At 40.3% G+C, this 23,873-nt stretch overlaps 1 protein-coding gene and 1 pseudogene across 2 annotated transcripts; both read left to right on the top strand.

Moving 5' to 3' along the window:
* Positions 1-423: 423 nt before the first annotated feature.
* On the top strand, positions 424-9,353 carry LOC311506854 (sterile alpha motif domain-containing protein 9-like). Its single transcript, XM_084570972.1, has 3 exons — positions 424-507; positions 2,957-3,016; positions 3,404-9,353. Exons 2-3 carry the CDS (start codon positions 3,013-3,015, stop codon positions 8,005-8,007), a joined length of 4,608 nt encoding a protein of 1,535 aa, XP_084427098.1. The 5' UTR covers positions 424-507; positions 2,957-3,012; the 3' UTR covers positions 8,008-9,353.
* A 7,721-nt stretch (positions 9,354-17,074) lies between these two features.
* LOC311507179 (sterile alpha motif domain-containing protein 9-like) lies at positions 17,075-21,527 on the top strand (annotated as a pseudogene). Its single transcript has one exon. The product of its transcript is annotated as a sterile alpha motif domain-containing protein 9-like (transcript).
* The last annotated feature ends 2,346 nt before the right edge of the window (positions 21,528-23,873 follow it).

The following is a 23,873-nucleotide window of genomic DNA, read 5'->3' as shown; positions in this document are numbered from 1 at the left end:
TATTCTCATTGTGTTCCAAGCTATTACTCATTGCTTCCTCTGGTTTTCTGATTAGTGCCCACAATTGCTCTTGGGGCTTTTAGCAACAGGAGGTGGTGGAGACCTAAAAAAAAAAAAAAGTGAATGAATGTTGGACACCAAGCAAATTTGAACTGGTTGTTAAAGTGGTGTCGGGAGAATTTAAGCAACTAAATAAAGTATGAAGTGCTTACTGGAAGTTTGACCTTCACCAAATGCTCCAGTGGTTTAAGTACTACCTAATGTAGTTCGTTTTTCAAAAAAACAACGCCCCAAAAAGCCTTTTAAAAGCCTTAACAGAATAAAACTGCTAAGACTGACTCGGTTATCAGTTGTTCCGAGTATTTCCTCAAAAACGAAACCTTAAGAGCAGAGCATGCGCAGTACTGTCGGCCCCAGACTGAATAACAGTCCGCACATACCAAGTAGACGGTCCCACGGTACAGCCTCGAGCAGAAAGGGAAGAGTTATCGTCGGTATTCATGCATGGTAAGAACAATGATCGCCTTCTGAGTAAAGTAAAGTGCTTTATTTTGTCATTATACAACGTACAACGAAACTGCATGGTCGGATGGAGGGTTAGTCCATTACGTTTTTTTTTTTTTTTTTTTGAAGATCGCCTTTTGTTTTTTTCCCCCTGGATTTTGCCTTAGTCGTAGGTAGAGATCTTCATGTGCTGCATAACGGTACCCTCTTAATGTACTACTTAATGTACTACAGTGGGGTTTTACACAATTTGGTTGTGCTTTTGGAAGAAAAACGTGGAATTAAGACTAAAATCAATTTGGTAACGTGTGCACACATGTTTGTGTTTTTCTTCTTGTGAGGACTCGTGTACCTCTGCTGTATGCTATGTAATCTATATTTTAATATTAAAAATGAAGCTCATGGTTATGCCTTATAACCTACAACCTGTATTTGAAAGTTGTAGCGAGAAATCCCACATTCTCCTAAGCTGTGTAAGCCTCAAATGTGCTTTCTTACATTTCTCACTATTAAATTAAATCAAAATTATTATTATAATTAAATACATTATCATAACTCTTGTAGCATTGTTTTTTGGTTCCTGGCAGCTGTTTTTTTTTTAACAGATAAAGATCTAAAGTCCTTCCTCTGCTGGCCTAGGCTTTGTCAAAATCACTGATTTACAACTTAATATTTTCTCATTAATCTTATTAAGAATTTTTTTTTTTTTTTTATGGCTTGTCTGTCTCTCAGCTGCGGTGCCTCTGGAAGTGTAACTTTGCATTAGAGCTTTTATCCAATCATATTTCATCATATTTCAGCCATCATGTGTTGCCAGAGTCAAAGAAATCTGCCTGGGCCTTCACAATTAAACCTGAATGAAGCTTGACATACATTATGCATGCATAATGATCCTGTTCCTTTAACCAATTACATTTCAAGTTCGTATTCTTAGGCATTCTCTGTGGCCTATGGTAGCGTCAGCTGATTGGAGGCTCAGAGAGCCACTGCGTTTTAAGCCAAGTTAGCGGGTTCACATTCATCTGCTGCAAGCTGCACAAGCAAAATTGTCTCCGTTAACGCTTTGATAGCTATTTTTTGAACCCACAATAGTGGAAGGAGGAGTGGTTGTCGATTGGGTTGCAGATCTTCTTAGAAAGACATTTTCACAATGTAGCCTGACCCTGGGTGTGTCTGCCACTTTGAGGGCTGCAACTATGAGCACTATGAGGAGAATTCTAAACAGTTTTTTTTAAGTTCTGGTGACTAAAATGAATTGTATTTACATGTTTAATGTATGTTTTTGCCATTTTATTGAGTCGACATTGATGTTTCTGCTGGATTTGATTTATGTGGCGCTGGTGCGCGCTGACTACAGTGAGTAAGAGGAGACTTTTTGAATTGTTCTAAGTGAGTTTCTTGCTTAAGTAATGGCATTCGTCTCACTATATGAGATACCCGTCTATGATGCAACATCCTGTTTTATTGCGTGTTGGTATGTTGTTGATGGTTTCCATAGAGACCCCAGAGTGAATAGTAATTTACAGCTGCACAGACTGATTTTGGTGTCAGAAACATTTTGTCAAATAATGAAATAGCGTCACCATTACCTGTCCTCCAGAGAGCCCTGACTATTTTTATTTATTTTTTTTACTGTGTAATGTCCCACTGCCAAATCCTCACAAAGTTTGTGTTGATATTGTCCAACTCTGAGATACTGATATCAATTTAGTAACTGTCATGCAAATTAAACGTACGATTTAGAAGACTGCTTTCTCAGTACATGAATGTACCAGGAAGGATACTGTAAAATAGAACTATGTGTTTATAGTTTCAGTGTCACGACAAAGTTTGATGGCTGAAAAAACTGTAAACCATATGTATCCGAGATGCCTTTGATTTACTGAACATCAAACGTTGGGTGCACATTTAAACACAGGATCCAGACAGCATTCCAAGTTCCAATAGTTTATTTTGGTGAAATTAACAGTTGTTGGTGATGAATGGTAAAGGTGGATGAGTTTGTCTATGTGAAAAGTAATAAAGGAAATATTACAAATCTAGAAAGTATCAAATATATAATGAAATATATAAAGAAATTAAGTGGTCTTTACACTTACATCAGTAATGCATCGACACTCACTTTCTCTCGGTAAAGGATTAAACTTAGGAATCTATTATAATGAAATACAAACAATGAATAAATCTTCAAACAATATGCAGTATCAACCAAATGAATCATTGGAATGGTGAAAGTCTGTAAAACTCACATCCAGTATCTCTTTGTTCTCCTGCGATGGTTTGGAGGGAAAAGAGAGGGGTCAAAGGGCTGAAGGGCCGGGTTATATAAGGTAGGGGGTGTGGTCCAGGTAGGTGTGACAGTGATAAGGCAGGTGAGGTGGATACTTGGGATTTAACATTGACATAATCAGTAAGATGATTGTGGCCTCAATGTAAATGTCTTCTTTTGCAGACGGAGGTGATGATAATTAACAACGGCGGTGGTGTTGTGACAAAACGACAAAAACCATGGGTGAGTATAGTTACTGGTAATTGCAATTACCCAACTTTGCAGTTCCCTTGAATTATAAGGATAATTTAGAACCAACAATTTTACATAGTTTTGGTTTTACTGAACACTTGTTCTTGTTGTTGGTTTTTGGCTTTTCATTCAATTTGATAACAGAATATAACATTATCTGCTTAACTGATGATGAAAATGCTTTTTGGTCATGTGTCCAATCACTTTTGAGCCATGTGAATGTACATGATAGGAATCCCTTCACCTTTCCCCCTGTCTGGATGTTAATTAGAGTATGCACTGTTGGCCTACTATTTGCTCCTACCAAACATCTGTGTTTCTTTATTTTTGTTATTTGTAATCAAGCCTATTTATTTTTTGTCTCCTTTTACCATTCAGCTGACAACTTCAATGAGTCACCCAAAAATTGGACAGAATCTCAAGTGAGCACATGGCTAAGATCAATCGGAGTGAAGGAACTGTACATAGAAAAGCTCTGTGAAGAAGAAGTAGATGGACAAGTCCTCCTTACATTGGATGAGAGCTTCCTAAAGTCAAAGGTTTGCATGAAATCTGGTCCTGCTCATTTAATTATTCAAAAAAGAGATGAGCTTGTCAACTCACAGCAAAAAGGCCAGGAGAAGAAAAAGGCCACCACTGGCAATACAAATGAGTCAGAGAAAAATAATCAGAAATCAGCTCAGTGTCTTCCTACAGTAACTGAAGGTCCATCAGCGCAGAGTCCAGTGAGAAGTCAAGATGTCTTTGAGGAGAAACAGACTGCTCATGGAGACTGCAAACCCCGACCATTTGATCAAGAAGGGATTGATTTCGTGTATGTAAAGCACAGTGTTCTGCAACCTGAGTCAGGCGCTTTTAATTTGATATCTCCATGCCACGAATATAAGTCTTGTGCTATAGCTGCTACAAAGGACCGCACAAGACTCCAGGCTAAGTTTGCCTACGAAGTTCTTAAGTTTGCAGCTGGCTGTATGAATATCAGATCAAATGGCACAATACACTTTGGAGTGATGGACAGCAAGGATAATTCAGGATATGTGCATGGTGAGGTAATTGGGATCCCTGTAGAAGAGAAGGACATTTATGTCGATGCTTTGGACTACATTGAAAAAAGTTTCCCCTCAGACAAGGAACATGTACGTCAGTGCGTGAGACCACCAAGGTTCATTGAGGTCATGGATAGGCAAAGTACAGAAAAGAGATTTGTGATTGAGGTTGACATCGTGCCTTTGATAGGCATTGTCAAGAACAAGGTGTACTCAGTTCGTCTGCCAAAGTTCAAAGAGTCAACTAACAAGATAGAATTTGAGAAAGAAACAATTCTGCGAAGAGTAGGTTCAAAAACAGAGCCAGTGAGCGACAAAGACCTGGGTGAATTTTACCAACGAATCAAAGATCGGGATGCTCAAAGAGAAGAAGCAGAGAAAAGTCAGTTCCTATCTGCTCCTGAGAACTGTCAAGACCTCGGAAGAAAACTCACAATGCTAATGACCAGTGGAAAGAAATTCATCGAAAAAGAAAAATGGTTCATTCTGGTCACAAACAAATTCAAACCTGATGACCTTTCCAACATTGACTGGCTTCTTAACACAAACATGTTCTGTGTGTTTGACTTTGATCCGGATTCAAAGATATCAGGTCTTTGCAGTAAATACATTGAGCATCATGCTGCAAACATGCATTTTCTACAGAGCTATAGGCTATCCAGTGGCACGAGCATCAAAGATTTCACAGCTAACTTGCATCTGTTCGATCAGACTAGTTGGATCTTTTGTAATGGCCGTAGTGACTTCAAAGGAAATGAAACTCCATGTGATGAAATGACTTGGATCAAGACAAAAATGACTTTGCTTCGGGAATCTGTGTCTTTGATCTGTAAGCAAATCTTGCCAAAAGGAACATTCCAGGTCATTTTCCTTCTCACATCACCAGTTGAGAAACCACTCTTGCACACCTTTTACGAGTTTTTCACAGACATGGAAGGCCATGAAGACATCATATGCATCTGCGAATCAGAAACAAACTTCCAGAAATGGCAAAGCTTTGCAGAGGGTTCATGCGGCAAAGAAACAGTTAACAACTGCAGTGTTGTTGGGATGAAAATGAGTCACATTAATTCAACTCTGCAGCGTGTGCAACACACAAAAACATGTGCCAAACACTTACCGGTCTTTGTAAAAGGGACATGTCGTCTTGAAACACATGTAGAGGAAGAGATGTGCTCTCTGGAAATATTGACAGTAGATCATTGTGATGAAACAAACACAGACTTCATCGATGAGCAGAAAGAAAACATCGAGCAGCATTTCTACCATGGTGGGAGAGTGACCTGGCTGAATTTCTGGCTAGCTGAGCACAAGTATGTTGGAGAGGTGATTGAAAGAGATGCTTATCGTGAAGCTTCTAAATTCCTCAATGATGCTTTGAAACATAATGCTGACCAGACTCCTGTGAATAGGATAAACATCTACCATCACCCAGGAAGTGGTGGAAGCACCGTGGCAAGACAGTTGCTATGGAACAACAGGAAAGATCTAAGGTGTGCAGTTGTGAAGCCTTCATACTCATTTGCTGTTGTTGCACAACATGCAATTGAACTAAGAGAATATGAAGAAAAAGATCCTCAGAGGTGTCTTCCTGTCCTGCTCCTCATTGAAGACACAGACAGAGAATATCTAGAAGATCTAAGAAACGAACTAGAGGTTGCTATTAACACTAAACAAATCCAGATTGGAACACTATGTTTCATTTTGTTGAGTTGCTGGCGTTCCCATGATCCTGAGAGGAAATGCAAGGAGTCTCCATTACAGAACGTGTCTGTCACTCACAAACTGTCCGCTCAAGAGAAGAGAAGTTTTGCTGGAAAACGACAGCTACTTCAGCAACGATACGAGCCTGAATTTATCCTGACATTTGTTTTGATGAGTGAAGGGTTCAATCTCGATTACGTTCAAAAGTTTGTAAAACACTTGCTTCAAGGCATTGACCATCGCTCTCTTGCCACTCGCCTCATTCGTTATGTGGCATTGCTCAACACATATGTTCAAAACTCTTTCATCTCTCAGTCCCATTGTGAAGCTTTGCTTGCCTTAACCATTCACTTGGAGAGGGTTCGCCAGCAGGTGTTTGAGAGATCCCTCAGTGATCAGGCCAAACTTGTCTTCTTGCATCTTAAAGATGACAGGACGCATATCGAATCAGTCAGAATCATCCATCCACTTGTTGCAAAAGAAATTCTCCAACAACTTATGGGTCCCCAACAGACCCATAGCAGTCTGGCAATGGATTTGCTCTGCGAGGATGTTCTTTTTGAGCACAGATTTGGAAGAGAAGACTATCTGTCCTTTTTGAGACAACTTTTCATAAGGCGAGCCAGAATAAGCAAAGGAGATGAATATGATACTCTTTTCTCTCCTCTGATTGAGCATGTTCGTGAAAAAGAGAAAAGCCCAGACAAAGCAATTGAGTTACTCAAGGAAGCATTTGAGCGTTTCTATCGAGATCCATTCTTTGCACAACAGCTTGCTCGTCTTCATTATACTTACGAAAAGTTTGAAGAAGCAAAGGTCTGGGCAGAGACAGCAGCTAAGCAGCTACCCAACAACTCATACATACTCGACACAAAAGGGCAGGTGTACAGAAAATGGTTCCAAGCAAAATGCAAAGCATTTGATCATGATAATAAACCAAAGACAGCCCAACATACAGCGGATGCAGTGGAAACTGCGCTGAAAGCCCTTGAGTGTTTTCAAGAATGTGAGAGAGCTGCTGAAGCTGAAATGGAAAATGTTAACAGTTCAGGGTTTTTTTCTGAAGTTGAAGTTGGGTGCAGCCTGCTCAAACTGATCTCTTCATTGCAAGTGTTTGAAAAAGGAACCAACGGCCATTCAGAATGCATGAAGTATCTGTTAACAGATTACATTCCAGAGGAAATTAAAGATGCCTGGGAACCGTTCCATGACCGTTTGAAAAAACTTCATAAGACAATGCAAGATGCCTTGGAATGGATCTCAGAAGACCTCAGTTACTTCCAGACAGACATTGATGCAGACGAAGAAGAGACTCCTGAAAGTCCTGAAGAGAAGATAAGCCATCCATTGACATGGTTGGCAAAGAAATTTTCAGAGTATGGGAAGTGCTTCAGTGAAGCGTACTCTACCCTTCTACGTCGTGGGCAACCAATCCCAGCCAACCTTACTCCTTTCCAAAAACGCATGATCATCTATCATCTTGGCGGGGGTAACATAACAGCCATCTTCTTCAAGTTAACTGACCAAAAGGATGCCATATGTCTTCTAGAAAATATCCTTTCTCTCTACCCCAGCAATCCAGTAAAAGCCAGATTTGGTCAAAGGGATATTGTCAATTACATAGTGGCCCACATCTCTCTGAACTGCCTGTCACCACAAAATCAAAAGGTAGCTCCACAGAAAGAGCTACAGGCACTTTGCCATCAGTTTCCATCTGATAAAAGGAAATGTTTGCATAGTGCTTTGTTCTTGCTTACCCTGCTGTTCTGGCCAGAAGATCATGATACAGACCAGGAAAAAGAAACCAAATATGAAATTGTGCAGTCTGCTGTTGAACACTTGGATAAAGGCTACTGGAACAAGATGAAAGACATTCCTCAGCGGAAAAGACGGATTTACACCCATTTCTTTCTTGGAAATGGGAATGGATTGGACAAATTTGTCCATAAGAAAAAGTTTGAAAGAGTCACAAAGGGTTTCTCTGTGTCTGAGAAACGCATGAAGTGGTTTAGTGGTGAGGCATGGAAAATGCCTGAGATTGCTGAGATGCTGAAACGTGTGTCTGGATGGACCGAAGATAGAGTGGTGTACCTCGAAGGTCCGCAGAAGAAGAAGTTCAGCATCCTGCCTATTTACGTTCCCTCCGTGCCTCACAGTAATGAAAATGTTTCCTTCTACTTGGGGTTTACCTTTAGAGGCCCTGTTGCCTACAACATCGTTGTGAAAAAATAGTTCATCTTTGAACTGTGACTGTGAGTGAATTTGCTGAATTGAGGGCCTAGTACCCACTTTATTATCAAGAACAAGAAGGGATTATAAGCATTGTCTCAAAACACACAAGCCTTATGTCAGTTTGCCAATTAGACAATATTTGAACCTCGTGATACTTGAGACGGATTTGAAGTTATGCAAAAAGTTTCACAAAATGGACCATCATTGTTGTGTATATATGAGCACATTTAACCTGTACTAGAAAATGCTTCATTATTCACAGAGATGTAAACATGGTTGTATTATTCAACAGCTCAGTGTTAAGTCACTGTTTAGACCTGTGTCTAAAACTCGTATGTCTGATTCGTATTTTTTTTTTTTCATTCTTATTTTTTCTTATTGTTTTATTTAGACCTGCAGCAATTTTTGTCAGCCTGCTCACATTTGGTGTTACTTTCCAGGAAGTGAATACTGCTAAACAGAGAAACCACATCCTCCAGCTACACAGCAAGACTGTAGCCGAATGTAGATCTTAAATGTGAGCAATCAGAACCTTATATATGCTCTGTCAGCTTCTTCTGTAAGAAATGTTCACTTGTGTTCGCATCACACAAAATTAATTTTGGTGTGAACACATGTTAAATATCAGAGTTTCTAGTAGATCTTGGAAGTTTTAGTTACTCCTGTATTTTCGAGAACGGAAACAACATGGCAATTGTATCAGTATTTTAACAATAATGTATTATGAGCACTTGAGTAATGTTATCCACAGAGGGAGAATATACAATCTGATATGCAAAAGAACAAATGTTTAAGAAAAAGAGTTGTTTCGATGTTGAGATCATTTACACAAACTTTGTGTGACTTCTTGTTATATCCTTCTTTTAATAAAACTGCATATAATGCAAAGTTAGTGTGAGCATTTTTATTTTAATGGCACTTAATGGTTTTTGACGAAGACATATTTGACTCTAAATATCATTGCACTTAAATATATATAAAACAGAATAATACTACTGACACCTGTATAAGACAGACTTGTTAATTGAAAATCTATCTACATAAGTGTGTTATGTCACTCATTTTGGTTGAGCAATCTGTAATGTTATCTGTGAAACTCTGTTTGGGTTCAAGCAACAGGAGAGGAGCCTGTGGGACTACCAGCCTGCCAAATACAGCTTCCTGTTAATGATCTAAAAAGGAATACCTGGTGCACCTTCTCACAGTGTTTATTTGTTCAACCTTTTTATTTCTGCATTTGTAGACATAGCATTACAAACAATGCCTGATGAGTTTTAAAATCCTCATCAGTTAATTGTCAGTGTAAGCTAAGTTCTAATGATCAACATTAGTTTGGGAAAACTTACCAGCTAAAGTTCCTCAAAATAACCATTCGCCCTATTCGCACTGGACTAGTTTTACCTGGGGTCGTTATGTGATTCAGAAATGACCCCCCTATGTTATAGATGAGACCACAGGCTGCCTGCACTTCACTGTGAGTACCCCAAAATTGATTTGTTGTGCTGATTTTTGGTCTCTTTTGGAAGTAGGCCTATTGTTTGCAAAAGTATATGCAGTACTGGTTTACATAACATGAAAATTTTGGAAGACGGTGTCAGCAGTCCAAAGCCCCATAAAGTTGCCTGACATTATTGATGGAGTGAGCAGAGCTGTTAGCTCAGACTGTAACCGCAACATGGAAAACACCTTGGAAAGAGCTATCAGCGCACTGACTGTGGTTATAAATCGCAACATGGATCGATTTGAAGACCAGAATGGACAAACAGAGTAAGTCATGTCTATTGAAATGCGACTATTCGCCCTAACCCAAACATTCATTCATTCATTCATCTTCTATACCCGCTTAGTCCTGTTAAGGGTCGCGGGGGTCTGCTGGAGCCTATCCCAGCTGTCATCAGGCGAGAGGCGGGGGTACACCCTGGACAGGTCGCCAGTCCATAGCAGGGACAGTACCCTCCCTACACAGAGACAGACAACCATTCACACTCACACCTACGGCCAATTTAGAATCACCAATTAACCTAATGAGCATGTCTTTGGATGGTGGGAGGAAGCCGGAGTACCTGGAGAGAACCCACGCAGACACAGGGAGAACATGCAAACTCCACACAGAAAGGGACAGAAAGGCACAGCCCATGGATTCGAACCGATGACCTTCTTGCTGTGAGGCATCAGTGCTAACCACCTCTCCACTGTGCTGCCCAAAGTAAACGCTATGGACCCCGCGGGACACTCAGCTAAGAGCATCGAGGGGGCGCCGAGAGGCAGGGGCTGGGACAGACGGTAGCTCGCCTCGCGGCGGACCATCAGCTCGATCCCGAGATCCAACTACGAGCTTTTTAACTGCAGCAACTTTAAGATACGCTATTGGAGCTGGCTAACCCAAACAATCATAATCTAATCTGCATTTTGGCCCACAGCAGCACCGGCTGCTGTAACAACCCCCCAGGAGATCGCTGCAGTGAGACGCTCTGTCCTATTCCTCCCTCCCTTCTTTCACGGACACCTGTTGATGGTTGACTCCGTCTGGGACCCGATCAGGGACATATCCATGGCAACCTGCTGTGTTATCGCGATGACATCCTGCGAACTGAGGCACTGATTGGAAGGCTAGACGAAGCGACTCTTCAGGCTTATGTACACACACGCACCCACGGACACTTACACACATGCACATATGCAATACACCTCCCTCGAAGGCGGCGCCGAATGGCTGCAGCCGCGGCTGGCTGCCTGTCTGCGCTGGAACACCTCCACCCCCTTTCCCCCTCCCCCCGTGCAAGTTGTTTTGAGTTCTTATGTTGTTAAGTGTGCTCATATGTGCTTATGTTGCTGAGGTTTTTTTCCCAGTCCCACACTGTACTCCCCCAGAGGAGTGTAGTCTGGGAGCTGCTTTTTTTTTATCCTCCCCTCTCCTCTTGTTTTTCTCCCCTTTCCTCCCCCCTCTATTACCTAACACTCATCCCGTATGTCTGTTTTATTGTATGTATTGTCTGTATATGTACGGACGGGTTGAGTGCTGTAATTTCGCTGTACTTGTTATAGTGACAATAAAGTTCATTCATTCATTCATTTATTCATTCATTCATTAATTTCCCCCCTTGGTGCTTCTACCCCCCTTTGTACCCCGGATATAAAACAGGAGACGGTGGGGGGGACCTAAGACGGAGGTAAACGTGAATGAATGTTTGACATTTATCAGGAAAACCAAGTGAATTTGAAGTGGTTTCAGAAGAATTTAAGCAACTAAATAAAGTGCTGGAAGTTTAAGTGTAAAATGAGCCATTTCATTCCAGGCTCGTCTTAATTTCCTTCACTTTAAAAAGCCTGTGGTTGTTGCACACAGTCACAGTGGCTCAAGTCCTACCTAATATGGTTTTTTAAACAAAATAAATAATAATAAAAAAGCCCCAGAAACATAATTAACACATATGGACCATTATAGACCATGGATCCTAGATGCCGGACTCCAAACTATTGTATCTTTTAAAAGCCTTAACATAATAATACTGCTGCCACCCATAATTAAAAAGATGTGGAGCCAGATTGCATTTCGGACCTGCCGTTTTACAATGTAAAATGTAAAACGGACTCTTAGACACTATATTGGTTGGTTCTCGTTGTCATTTGTTCAAGTTTCCTTGAAAACGAAACATTAAGAGCTGAGCATGCGCAGTACTGTCAGCCCCAGACTGAATAACTGAGGCATACGATTACAGCTGCACATATCAAGTTGACCGTCTCTCAGTGCAGTCTAAAGCAGAAAGTTTCCGTCGGTATTCATGCAAGGTAAGAACAAGGATTTTGATTTCTTTTTAGTTTGTATTTGTTTGTTTTTTTAAGATCGCCTTTTGCTTTTTCCCCTGGATTTTGCCTGTGACAAAAGTTGGTTGTGCAGTCTTTGTTTGGAAGAAAAACGTGGAATTCAGACTAAAATCCATTTGGTAACATGTGCACACATGTTTGTGTTTTTCTTATTGTGATGACTCTTGTACCTCTGCTATGTGCTTTGTAATCTATATTTTAATATTAAAAATGAAGCTCATGGTTATGCCTTATAACCTACAATCTGTATTTGAAAGTTGTAGCGAGAAATTCCACTGAGAACCACACATTTCTCCTAATCTGTGTAAGGCTGAAATGTGCTTTCTTACATTTCTTACTGTTAAAATATATATATATATATATAAAATTATTATGATAATTAAATTCATTCATTCATTCATCTTCTATACCCGCTTATTCCTGTTATCCCAGCTGTCATCGGGCGAGAGGCGGAGTGCACCCTGGACAGGTCGCCAGTCCATCGCAGGGCTAACACAGAGAGACAGACAACCATTCACACTCGCACACACACCTACGGCCAATTTGGAATCACCAATTAACCTAATGAGCATGTCTTTGGACGGTGGGAGGAAGAAAATTAAATGAATTATCATAATTCTTGTAGCATTGTTTTTTGGTTCCTGGCAGTTGTTTTTTATTTTTATTTTAAAACAAATAAAGATCCAAATTCAGTCCTCAGTGGCAGGCCGTCAGGGTTAGCAAAGTCTTCTCTGCTGGCCTAAACTTTAACAAAATCACTGACTTAACAATTTAATATTTTCCCATTAATCTTATTCAATTATTTCCAATAGCTTATTTTTTTGATTTTATGGCTTGTCTGTCTCCCAGCTGCGGTGGCTCTGGCAGTGTAACTTTGCATTAGACATTTTATCCAATCATATCTCATCATATTCAAACAAATCTGCCTGGGCCTTCACAATTAAAACTGAATGAAGCTTGAAATACATTACTCATGCATAATGATCCTGTTCCTTTAACCAATCACATTTCAAGTTCATATTCTTAGGCTTTCTCTGTGGCCTATGGTACCGGCATTTTTGCATCCTCTCATTGGAGGCTCAGAAAGCCACTCCGTTTTAAGCCAAGCTAGCGATTCATGTCCATTTGTTGTGAGCAGCACAAGCAAATTGTCTCCGTTAATGCTTTGAACCCACAATGACGTAAGAAGGAGAGGTTATCGATTTGGTTGTAGATCTTCTTAGAAAGACATTTTCACGGTGGACTTTGAAGGAAAAGCTGGATATTGTGAGGAAAGGCTGCCTAATCCTGGAGCTAGGAGGCCTGACCCAGACGGGTAAAGGGTGTGTCTGCCACTTTGAGGGCAGCAACTATGACCGTTCTAGTTCTAGTGAGTAAAATGAATTGTATTTACATCTTTTATGTATAATTTTGCCATTTTACTGAGTTGACATTGATGTTTCTGTTGGCACTGGTGCAAGGTGACTGCAGTGAGTGAGAGGAGACTTTTTGAATTGTTCTAAGTGAGTTTCTTGCTTTAGTAATGGCATTCATCTCGCTATATGAAATACCCATCTATGATGCAACATCCTGTTTTATTGCGTGTCCGTATGTTGATGGTTTCTATAGAGACCCCAGAGTGAATAGTAATTAACAGCAGCACCGACTGATCTTCAAGATTTGTTGCATTGGTGTCAGAAACATTTTGTCAAATAATGAAATAGTGTCACCATTACCTGTCCTCCAGAGAGCCCTGACTAATTTGTTTTTTACTGTATAATGTCCCACTGACAAATCCCCACAAAGTTTGTGTTGATATTGTCTAACTCTGAGATACTTATATCAATTTCCAGCCTCAAATATGCACTGAGTAATTTTCATGTAAATGAAATGTAAGATTTAGAAGACTGTTTTCTCAGTACATGAATGTGCCAGGAAGGATACTGTAAAATAGAGCTATATGTGTTTATAGTTTCAGAGCCACGACAAAGTTTGATGACATAAATGTGTCAGCAATATGATTGTGGGCTCAAGGTAAACGTCTTCTTTTGCAGACGGAGCTGATGATAATTAACAACGGCGGTGGTGACGCGACAAAAGGACAAAAACCATGGGTGAGTTTAGTGACAAGTTGGTTGTTTTAAAAAAATCTACCAATCACTACTGGTAACTGGTAATTGCAATTACCCAACTTTGCAGTTTCTTCTATTATATGGATAATTTAATACCAACAATTTGGCATAGTTTTGGTTTTACTGAACACTTGTTCTTGTTGTTGATTTTTGGCTTTTCATTGGATTTGATGACAGAATATAACATTTTTAATAGTTGTTTAATCTCAAAGTGTAGGAATGACTATATCTTTTTAACCACAGACTGTTTAAAGATGGAGTGGAACTGCTCCTCAAAAGTGAAGCCAAAGCAAGTAGAGCTCCCCCTGGTGTCTGGCTGCAGTATAGGTCATAACCTCCTCCATGTTAATAGATGGGACTTGGGCCGAACTAAAACATTAAAATATACATTTTCAAGGATGTCTTCTGTCATTTTAGGTAGTTAATATAACATTGATGAATGTTCAAATGTCAATTTCTGGATAAGTTTCATTTTAGTTTATTTGACACTATAGAAAATAGAATGTGACAAAATGGTGACCACCAGTTGCCGAGCAGAGTACAGTAATAATAAGTACAGTGTATAATTTAACATTCCCTTGTAATTGGTGGAGGTAGAGCAGAAAGTGTGTTAATTAAATGAAAATGTGAGTGAGTCTGGTGTACTGCACAGACTCTGGGTCCAAACTCGCAAGATGGCGCTGCCCGTATCCCCGGGAAAATAGCGGGAGTTTGGCCAATGCAAGGAAGTGGGAACACATTGTCCATATTTATACAGTCTATGCTTTTAGCCCTGCAAAACTTTGTTATTTTAGCTGTGTACCTAAACATACTGAAGGTATAATTTTATAACGAATATAGGCTTAAGGTGCAGACTCTCAGTTTTGGTTTAAGAGTGTTCACATCCAAATTTGAGGGAAGGTGTAGGGATTACTACTGTTTATTTTCACGCACAACACACACACTTTGTTCTGTATCAGTTTCTAAATCCAAAACATTTCATCTGCTTAACTGATGATGAAAATGTTTTTTGGTCACGTGTCCAATCACTTTTGAGCCATATGAATATACATGACAGGAATCCCTTCACCTTTCCTCCTATCTGAATTTAATTAGAGTACGCACTGTTGACCTATATTAACAGTATAACTAAAAATTACAGCGAAAATAACAACGTTAAAAACAGGTATTGGCCTTACTGTATGTGCTGCTACCAAAGATCTGTGTTTCTTTAATTATGTTATTTGTAATGAAACCCGTTTATTTTTTTGTCTCTTTTCACCATTCAGCTGACAACTTTGCTGCAAAAAAAGACTGCAAACCACGACCATTTGATCAAGAAGGGATTGATTTCATGTACAGTGCTGCTTGAAAGTTTGTGAACCCTCCAGACATGGTCACTGTCTTTGTAAAAAACATTAAAATAACCTCATTAAACATATATCCAAATCCCAATTTGTAAAGAACACCTTCCAAATAATGGACACACACAAAAAAAGAGATATATTTTCATTGTTTAATTCAACAAAAGTGGTTTATTTCACAAAAACTGAAAATTTCACATGTGCAAAAGTATGTGAACCCTTGTATTAGTAGTTTGTGGCTCCTCCTTTTGCAGCCATTACTTCAACCAAACGTCTTCTGTAACCAGTAACTAGTCTCTCGCATCTGCTTACGGGGATTTTTGCCCATTCCTCCTTGCAGAACTCAGCCAGTTGAGAGAGGTTGGAGGGACATCTGGCATGTACCAACTTCTTCAGGTCTCGCCACAACATTTCAATTGAATTAAGGTCTGGACTTTGACTGGGCCAATCCAGAGTACGAATCCTGTTTCTCTGAAGCCATTCCTTTGTAGTTTTGCTGGAATGCTTTGGGTCATTGTCTTGTTGCATAATCCATTTTCGGCCCAGCTTCAACTCCCTGACTGATGGCAGGAGATTCTGGTCAAGAATTTGTTGATATGCCAGAGAATTCATGGTTCCTTGGATGATATGGAGTCGTCCAGGTCCAGAAGCAGAAAAGCAGCCCCAGACCTTCACGTTTCCACCACCATGCTTCACTGTTGGGAGGAGGTTCTTTTCTTCATATGCAGTGTTGGCTTTTCTCCAAACATAGTGATTTTGATTGTGACCAAATAATTCTATTTTGGACTCGTCTGTCCAGAGAATGGACTTCCAGAAGGCCTCTGGTTTGTCCAAGTGCTCTCTGGCAAAGTTGAAACGGGCAGCTTTGTTCTTTTTTGAGAGCAGAGGCTTCCTTCTAGCAACCCTCCCATAAATGCCATGGTTGCTCAATTTTCGTCTGATTGTAGACGCATGCACATTTGTCCCAGATGCTATCAGAGAGGTCTGCAACTCTCTAGAGGTGATGTGTGGGTTGGCCTTTACCTGATTTATTATTTTTCTGGTGCTTCTGGGTGATAGTTTTGATGGGCGTCCACTTCTAGGCAGAGTTGCTGTCATGTTGAAGGCCCTCCATTTGTAAATTATTTGTCTTACAGTGGATGGATGGAGCTGGAATCTTTTGGAGATGGTCTTGTAGCCGTCCCCAGACTGATGGGCTGTCACTACTCTCTTCTTCATGTCTTCTGATATCTCCTTTCCTCTCGGCATTGTTGATTTGTATGGGACCACAGTGGTTTGGTTGGTTTCCTCTCTCTTTTAATTAGTGCAGGCCAAACCCTTTCCCAAGGATGTCCCATTTCATTGGTCTGCTTAAATGATTAATTAAGCACCCAAATGTGTTTCACCTGAGTCTGTTACCTGCTTGACTTAATCAATGCAGCGGGGGGTTCACTTACTTTTGCACATACACTAAATCCATTTTTCATGTAGTTTTTGGGCTACTTAAACAAGTCCCACTAAACAAGTACATGCAATTGATAAACATATATCTGACATTTCATACATAAAAACTGGCGATAATAAAATTAGAAAATCATGGTAAAACAACGGAAACATCTAAACTGCTCAGGGGGTTCACATACTTTCAAGCAGCACTGTATGTAAAGCACAGTGTTCTGTAGCCTGAGTGAGGTGCTTTTAATTTGATATCTCCATGCCACGAATATAAGTCTTGTGCTGTAGCCGCTGCAAAGGACCGCACAAGACTCCAGGCTAAGTTTGCCTACGAGGTTCTTAAGTTTGCAGCTGGCTGTATGAATATTAGATCAAATGGCACAATACACTTTGGAGTGATGGACAGCAAGGATAATTCAGGATATGTGCATGGTGAGGTAATCGGGATCCCTGTAGAAGAGAAGGACATTTATGTCAATGCTTTGGACTACATTGAAAGATGTTTCCGCTCCGACAAGGAACATGTACGTCAGTGCGTGAGACCACCAAGGTTCATTGAGGTCATAGATAGGCAATGTACAGAAAAGAGATTTGTGATTGAGGTTGACATTGTGCCTTTGATAGGCATTGTCAAGAACAAGGTGTACTCAGTTCGTCTGCCAAAGTTTAAAGAGTCAACGAACAAGATAGAATTTGAGAAAGAAACAATTCTGCGAAGAGTGGGTTCAAAAACAGAGCCAGTGAGCGACAAAGACCTGGGTGATTTTTACCAACGAGTCAAAGATCGGGATGCTCAAAGAGAAGAAGCAGAAAAAAGTCAGTTCTTATCTGCTCCTGAGAACTGTCAAGACCTTGGAAGAAAACTCACAATGCTTATGACCAGTGGAAAGAAATTCATCGAAAAAGAAAAATGGTTCATACTGGTCACAAACAAATTCAAACCCGATGACCTTTGCAACATTGATTGGCTACTTAACACAAACTTGTTCCGTGTGTTTGACTTTGATCCGGATTCAAAGATATCAGGTCTTTGCAGTAAATACCTTGAGCATCATGCTGCAAACATGCATTTTCTACAGAGCTATAGGCTATCCAGTGGCACGAGCATCAAAGAATTCACATCTAACTTGCAGCTGTTCGATCAAACTAGTTGGATCTTTTGTAATGGCCGTACTGACTTCAGAGGAAATGAAACTCCATGTGATGAAATGACTTGGATCAAGACAAAAATGACTTTACTTCGGGAATCTGTGTCTTCGATCTGTAAACAAATCTTGCCAAAAGGAACATTCCAGGTCATTTTCCTTCTCACATCACCAGTTGAGAAACCACTCTTGCACACCTTTTACGAGTTTTTCACAGACATGGAAGGCCATGAAGACATCATCTGCATCTGCGAATCAGAGACAAACTTCCAGAAATGGCAAAGCTTTGCAGAGGGTTCATGTGGGAAAGAAACAGTTAACAACTGCAGTGTTGTTGGGATGAAAATGAGTCACATTAATTCAACTCTGCAGCGTGTGCAACACACAAAAACATATGCCAAACACTTACCGGTCTTTGTAAAAGGGACATGACTTCTTAAAACACATGTAGAGGAACAGATGTGCTCTCTGGAAATACTGACAGTCAATCATTGTGATGAAACAAACACAGACTTCATCTATGAGCAGAAAGAAAACATCGAGCAGCATTTCTACCATGGTGGGAGAGTGACCTGGCTGAATTTCTGGCTAGCTGAGCACAAGTATGTTGGAGAGGTCATTGAACGAGATGCTTATCGTGATGCTTCTTAACTCCTCAATGATACTTTGAAAAATAATGCTGACCAAACTCCTGTGAATAGGATAAACATCTACCATCACCCAGGAAGTGGTGGAAGCACTGTGGCAAGACAGTTGCTATGGAACAACAGGAAAGATCTAAGGTGTGCAGTTGTGAAGCCTTCATACTCATTTGCTGTTGTTGCACAACATGCAGTTGAACTAAGAGAATATGAAGAAAAAGATCCTCAGAGGTGTCTTCCTGTCCTGCTCCTCATTGAAGACACAGACAGAGAATATCTAGAAGATCTAAGAAACGAACTAGAGGTTGCTATTAACACTAAACAAATCCAGATCGGAACACTATGTTTCATTTTGTTGAGTTGCTGGCGTTCCCACGATCCAGAGAGGAAATGCAAGGAGTCTCCATTACAGAACGTGTCTGTCACTCACAAACTGTCCTCTCAAGAGAAGAGAAGTTTTGCTGGAAAACGACAGCTACTTCAGCAACGATACGAGCCTGAATTTATCCTGACATTTGTTCTGATGAGTGAAGGGTTCAATAAGGATTATATTCAACAGTTTGTAGAACGCTTGCTTGAAGACATTGACCGTCACTCTCTTGCCACTCGCCTCATTCATTATGTGGCATTGCTCAACACATATGTTCGAAAGTCTTTCATCTCTCAGTGCTATTGTGAAGCTTTGCTTGCCTTAACCATTCACTTGGAGAGATTTCGCCAGCAGGCGTTTGAGAGATCCCTCAGTGATCAGGCCAAACTTGTCTTCTTGCATCTTAAAGATGACAGGATGCATATTGAATCAATCAGAATCATCCATCCACTTGTTGCAAAAGAAATTCTCCAACAACTTATGGGTCCCCAACAGACCCTTGGGAGTCTGGCAATGGATTTGCTCTGCGAGGATATTCTTCCTGAGCACAGATTAGAAAGAGATGATTATCTGTCCTTTTTGAGACAACTTTTCATAAAGCGATCCAGAATAAGCAAAGGAGACAAATATGATACTCTTTTCTCTCCTCTGATTGATCATGTTCTTGTAAAAGAGGAAAGTCCAGACAAAGCAATTGAGTTACTCGAGGAAGCATTTGAGCGTTTCCATCAAGATGCATTCTTTGCACAACAGCTTGCTCGTCTTCATTATACTTACGAAAAGTTTGAAGAAGCAAAGCTCTGGGCAGAGACAGCAGCTAAGCAGCTACCCAACAACTCATACATACTCGACACAAGAGGGCAGGTGTACAGAAAATGGTTCCAAGCGAAATGCAAAGCATTTGATTGTGATAATAAACCAAAGACAGCCCAAAATACAGCGGATGCTGTAGAAACTGGGCTGAAAGCCCTTGAGTGTTTTCAAGAATGTGAGAGAGCAGCTGAAGCTGAAATGGAAAATGTTAACAGTTCAGGGTTTTTTTCTGAAGTTGAAGTTGGGTGCAGCCTGCTCAAACTGATCTCTTCATTGCCAGTGTTTGCTGAAGGAACCAATGGCCATTCAGAATGCATGAAATACCTGTTAACAGATTACATTCCAGAGGAAATTAAAGATGCCTGGGAACCGTTCCATGACCGTTTGAAAAAACTTCATAAGACAATGCAAGATGCCTTGGAATGGATCTCAGAAGACCTCAGTTACTTCCAGACAGACATTGATGCAGACGAAGGAGAGACTCCTGAAAGTCCCGAAGAGAAGATAAGCCATCCACTGACATGGTTGGCAAAGAAATTTTCAGAGTATGGGAAATACTTCAGTGGAGAGTATTCTACCCTTCTACGTCATGGGCAACCATTCCCAGCCAACCTTGCTCCTTTCCAAAAATGCATGATCATCTATCAACTTGGTGGGGGTAACATAACATCTATCTCCAAGTTAACTGACCAAAAAGATGCTATACCTAGTCTAGAAAATATCCTTTCTCTCTACCCCAGCAATCCAATAAAGGCCAGACTTAGTCAAAGGGATATTGTCAGTTACATAGTGGCCCACATCTCTCTGAACTGCCTGTCACCACAAAATCAAAAGGTAGCTCCACTGAAAGAGCTACAGGCATTTCGCCATCAGTTTCCATCTGATAAAAGGAAATGTTTGCCCAGTGCTTTGTTCTTGCTTACCCTGCTACTCTGGCCAGAAGATCATGACACAGACCAGGAAAAAGAAAACAAATATGAAATTGTGCAGACTGCTATTGAACACTTGGAGAAAGGCTACTGGAACAAGAGAAAAGACATTCCTCAGCTGAAAAGAAGGATTTACACCCATTTCTTTCTCGGAAATGGGAATGGATTGGATAAATTTGTCCACAAGAGAAAGTTTGAAAGAGTCACAAAGGGGTTCTCTGTCTCTGAGAAACGCATGAAGTGGCATACTGGTGAGGCATGGAAAATGCCTGAGATTGCTCAGAGGCGGAAACGTGTGTCTGGATGGACTGAAGATAGAGTGGTATACCTTGAAGGTCCGCAGAAGAAGTTTAGCATCCTGCCTATTTACGTTCCCTCAGTGCCTCACAGTAATGAAAATGTTTCCTTCTACTTGGGGTTCACCTTTAGAGGCCCTGTTGCCTTCGTTATCGTGAAAAAATAGTTCATCTTTGAACCGTGATTTTGTGTGAATTTGCTGAAGTGTTGGCCTAGTACCCACTTTATTATCAAGAACAAGAAGGGATTATAAGCATTGTCTCAAAACACACAAGCCTTATGTCAGTTTGCCATTTAGACAATATTTGAACCTCATGATACTTGAGATGCTGCATTTTTTGCAAGTTGATTTAATATTAACAGTTTGGGATTTTCATCAGCCTGCTCACATTTGGTGTTAATTTCCAGGAAGTGAACACTGCTAAACAGAGAAACCACATCCTCCAGCTACACAGCAAGACCGTAGCTGAATGTAGATCTTAAAAGTGAGCAGTCAGAATGTTATATATGCTCTGTCAGCTAGAGGCGTGCGATGCCGCCAGATTTGGTGTCGATCCGATAAATACAGTGGTAAACACATAAGTAAATACAGGGCCAGTATGGCCGATACTGATATCGATATTTTTTAATAATTACGGTGGATGCATCATCAGTCTGAATTAATCTAAATCTGAATAAACTTTCATGACATTTAAGTGTTTTTGTGATTTGCCTTTAGGATTATTAATCAGTTAAGATCCAGTACATAAGTATAGTAATTAGTAAGTATAAAATAAATAGAAAATACTTTATCACAATAAAAGTTTTTGTGGGCGGCAAGAGGTGGTTAGCACTGATGCCTCACAGCAAGAAGGTCACTGGTTCAAATCCATGGGCCGCCTTTCTGTGTGGAGTTTGCATGTTCTCTGCGTGGTTAATTGGTGATTCTAAATTGGCCGTAGGTGTGAGTGTCAGTGTGAATGGTTGTCTGTCTCTGTCGTGGCCCTGCGATGGACTAGCGACCTGTCCAGGGTGTACCCCCGCCTCTCACCCGATGACAGCTGGGATAGGCTCCAGCAGACCCCCACGACCCTTAACAGGACTAAGCAGGTACAGAAGATGAATGAATGAATGAATGAATGAAGTTTTTGTTCAGAAACAACACAAAATGATCACTTGAGAACAAATAAAAACAAACTATTTTTCAGAGTGTTCAGAAACTACAATGCAATTATAAAACTAAATCTCTCCCTTCATTGCACTTCTTTCTGGATTGTTTTTTCTTAAATAAACAAAGTGTACAAAATGATCATTCCATAACAAATATTATAAATGTAAGGAAATGTTTAGGAAGTACAATACAGTACAAAAATAAGACATTTCTCTCCCAGTGCACTTTTTTTTTCTTGTTTTCAGGGCCCCCCGCCCCCCTGCCAATTTCCATATGCTTTTACAAGTTTGTTGTGTTACCACTGTATCTTACAGCCTATTTTTCAAATTGTACAACTTGCTATCATTTCATTTTCGGCCCGAAAATATAACCAAACAGCCCTCTTTCTCTCGTTGTGTGTAATGCGCTACTGCTGGCCAGGCCTGGCTGGTAGCGGTGGGCGGTGTTCGGTCACCTGGCGCTGCGGAGTCACGTGACGGTACAACAAACACACAAGAGGGGAAGGAGGAGCCCACCAGTACTGTCAGCTTCTTCTGTAAGAAGTGTTCTCTTGTGATCGCATCAGAAAAAATATGGATAATGTAATGTTATCCAAAAAGGAAGGACACTGCATTTATAATCTGATATGCAAAAGAACAAATGTTTAAGAAAAAGAGTTGTTTCGATGTTGAGATCATTTACAGAAACTGTGTGACTTCTTGTTATATCATTCTTTTGATAAAACTGCATATAATGCTATGTTAGTGTGAGTATTTTTATTTTAATGGAACTTAACCAGAATGCCAACTACAGCTTCCTGTTAACGATCTAAGAAACAATACCTGGTGCACCTTCTCACGGTGTTTATTTGTCTATCCTTTTTATTTCTGCATTTGTAGACCTAGCATTACAAATCATGATTTAACCAGTTTTAAAATCCTCATCAGTTAATTGTCAGTGTAGCTAAGTTCTACTGATAAACATTAGTTTGGGAAAACTTACCAGCTAAAGCTCCTCAAAATAACCATTAGTCATCCAAGTTTTATTATAAATTAATTCATCATAATCTTAATCTATTAGTGTTCATATTTATTAATTACACAATTAATTGCATTTAGATTAAGTGGGAGAGAAAATGCATAGCAGAAAGAGAGTGGTGGTTTTGCTTTACTCTTTAGGTATTTGTTGCTTTTTCCATGTGGAAGAAATGGTGTACGATGGAACAACTGCAATCTCTAATCAGCAAAAGAAAAAGAGTGTTCACATGATATTATTTATCGTTTCTTAAAAGTAAGTGACTATGACGATTGGTGGAGCACAGTTGACTTGGGGTGGAGTTGATGATCTTCTTCGCCCCGGGTCCCCATAAAGTTTAGGATCACCACTGCTGTTGAGGAAGATCCATAGCGAAACTGTACACTCACTTGCCAGTTTATTAGGTACACACAAGTGTTTCTGTTGTTTAGCCTAAGTAGGCCTGTGCCTAAAATGGGGTTGACAGAATTATATCACGTGTCACAGATTTCAAAATGAATCAACGACGCTGCAGTTATTAAGAAAATACCATAGTGCCATAATATAATGACGTTATATCAGAATGCATTTGTGTTCACTGGTGTTACTAATAAACTGGCTAGTTAATGCATACACTCAGTGTAAACGTGTAGTATCCGGTGGTTTCCATCTGCAGTACGGACTTTTGCACAGCGAACACCCGAACACCACACGATAACGGGATGTTTTTTTCGTTATCGCGAGAAGACGAGGTCGCATTAAAATGCACTGCAAACACGGAAATTCTCGGCTTCCGTATGTCCCCACTATACTTT

Source organism: Chelon labrosus (genome assembly GCF_963514085.1).
Source record: "Chelon labrosus genome assembly, chromosome: 21".
Classification (NCBI taxonomy): Eukaryota; Metazoa; Chordata; class Actinopteri; order Mugiliformes; family Mugilidae; genus Chelon; species Chelon labrosus.
This window is presented reverse-complemented; position numbering and strand designations above follow the sequence as displayed.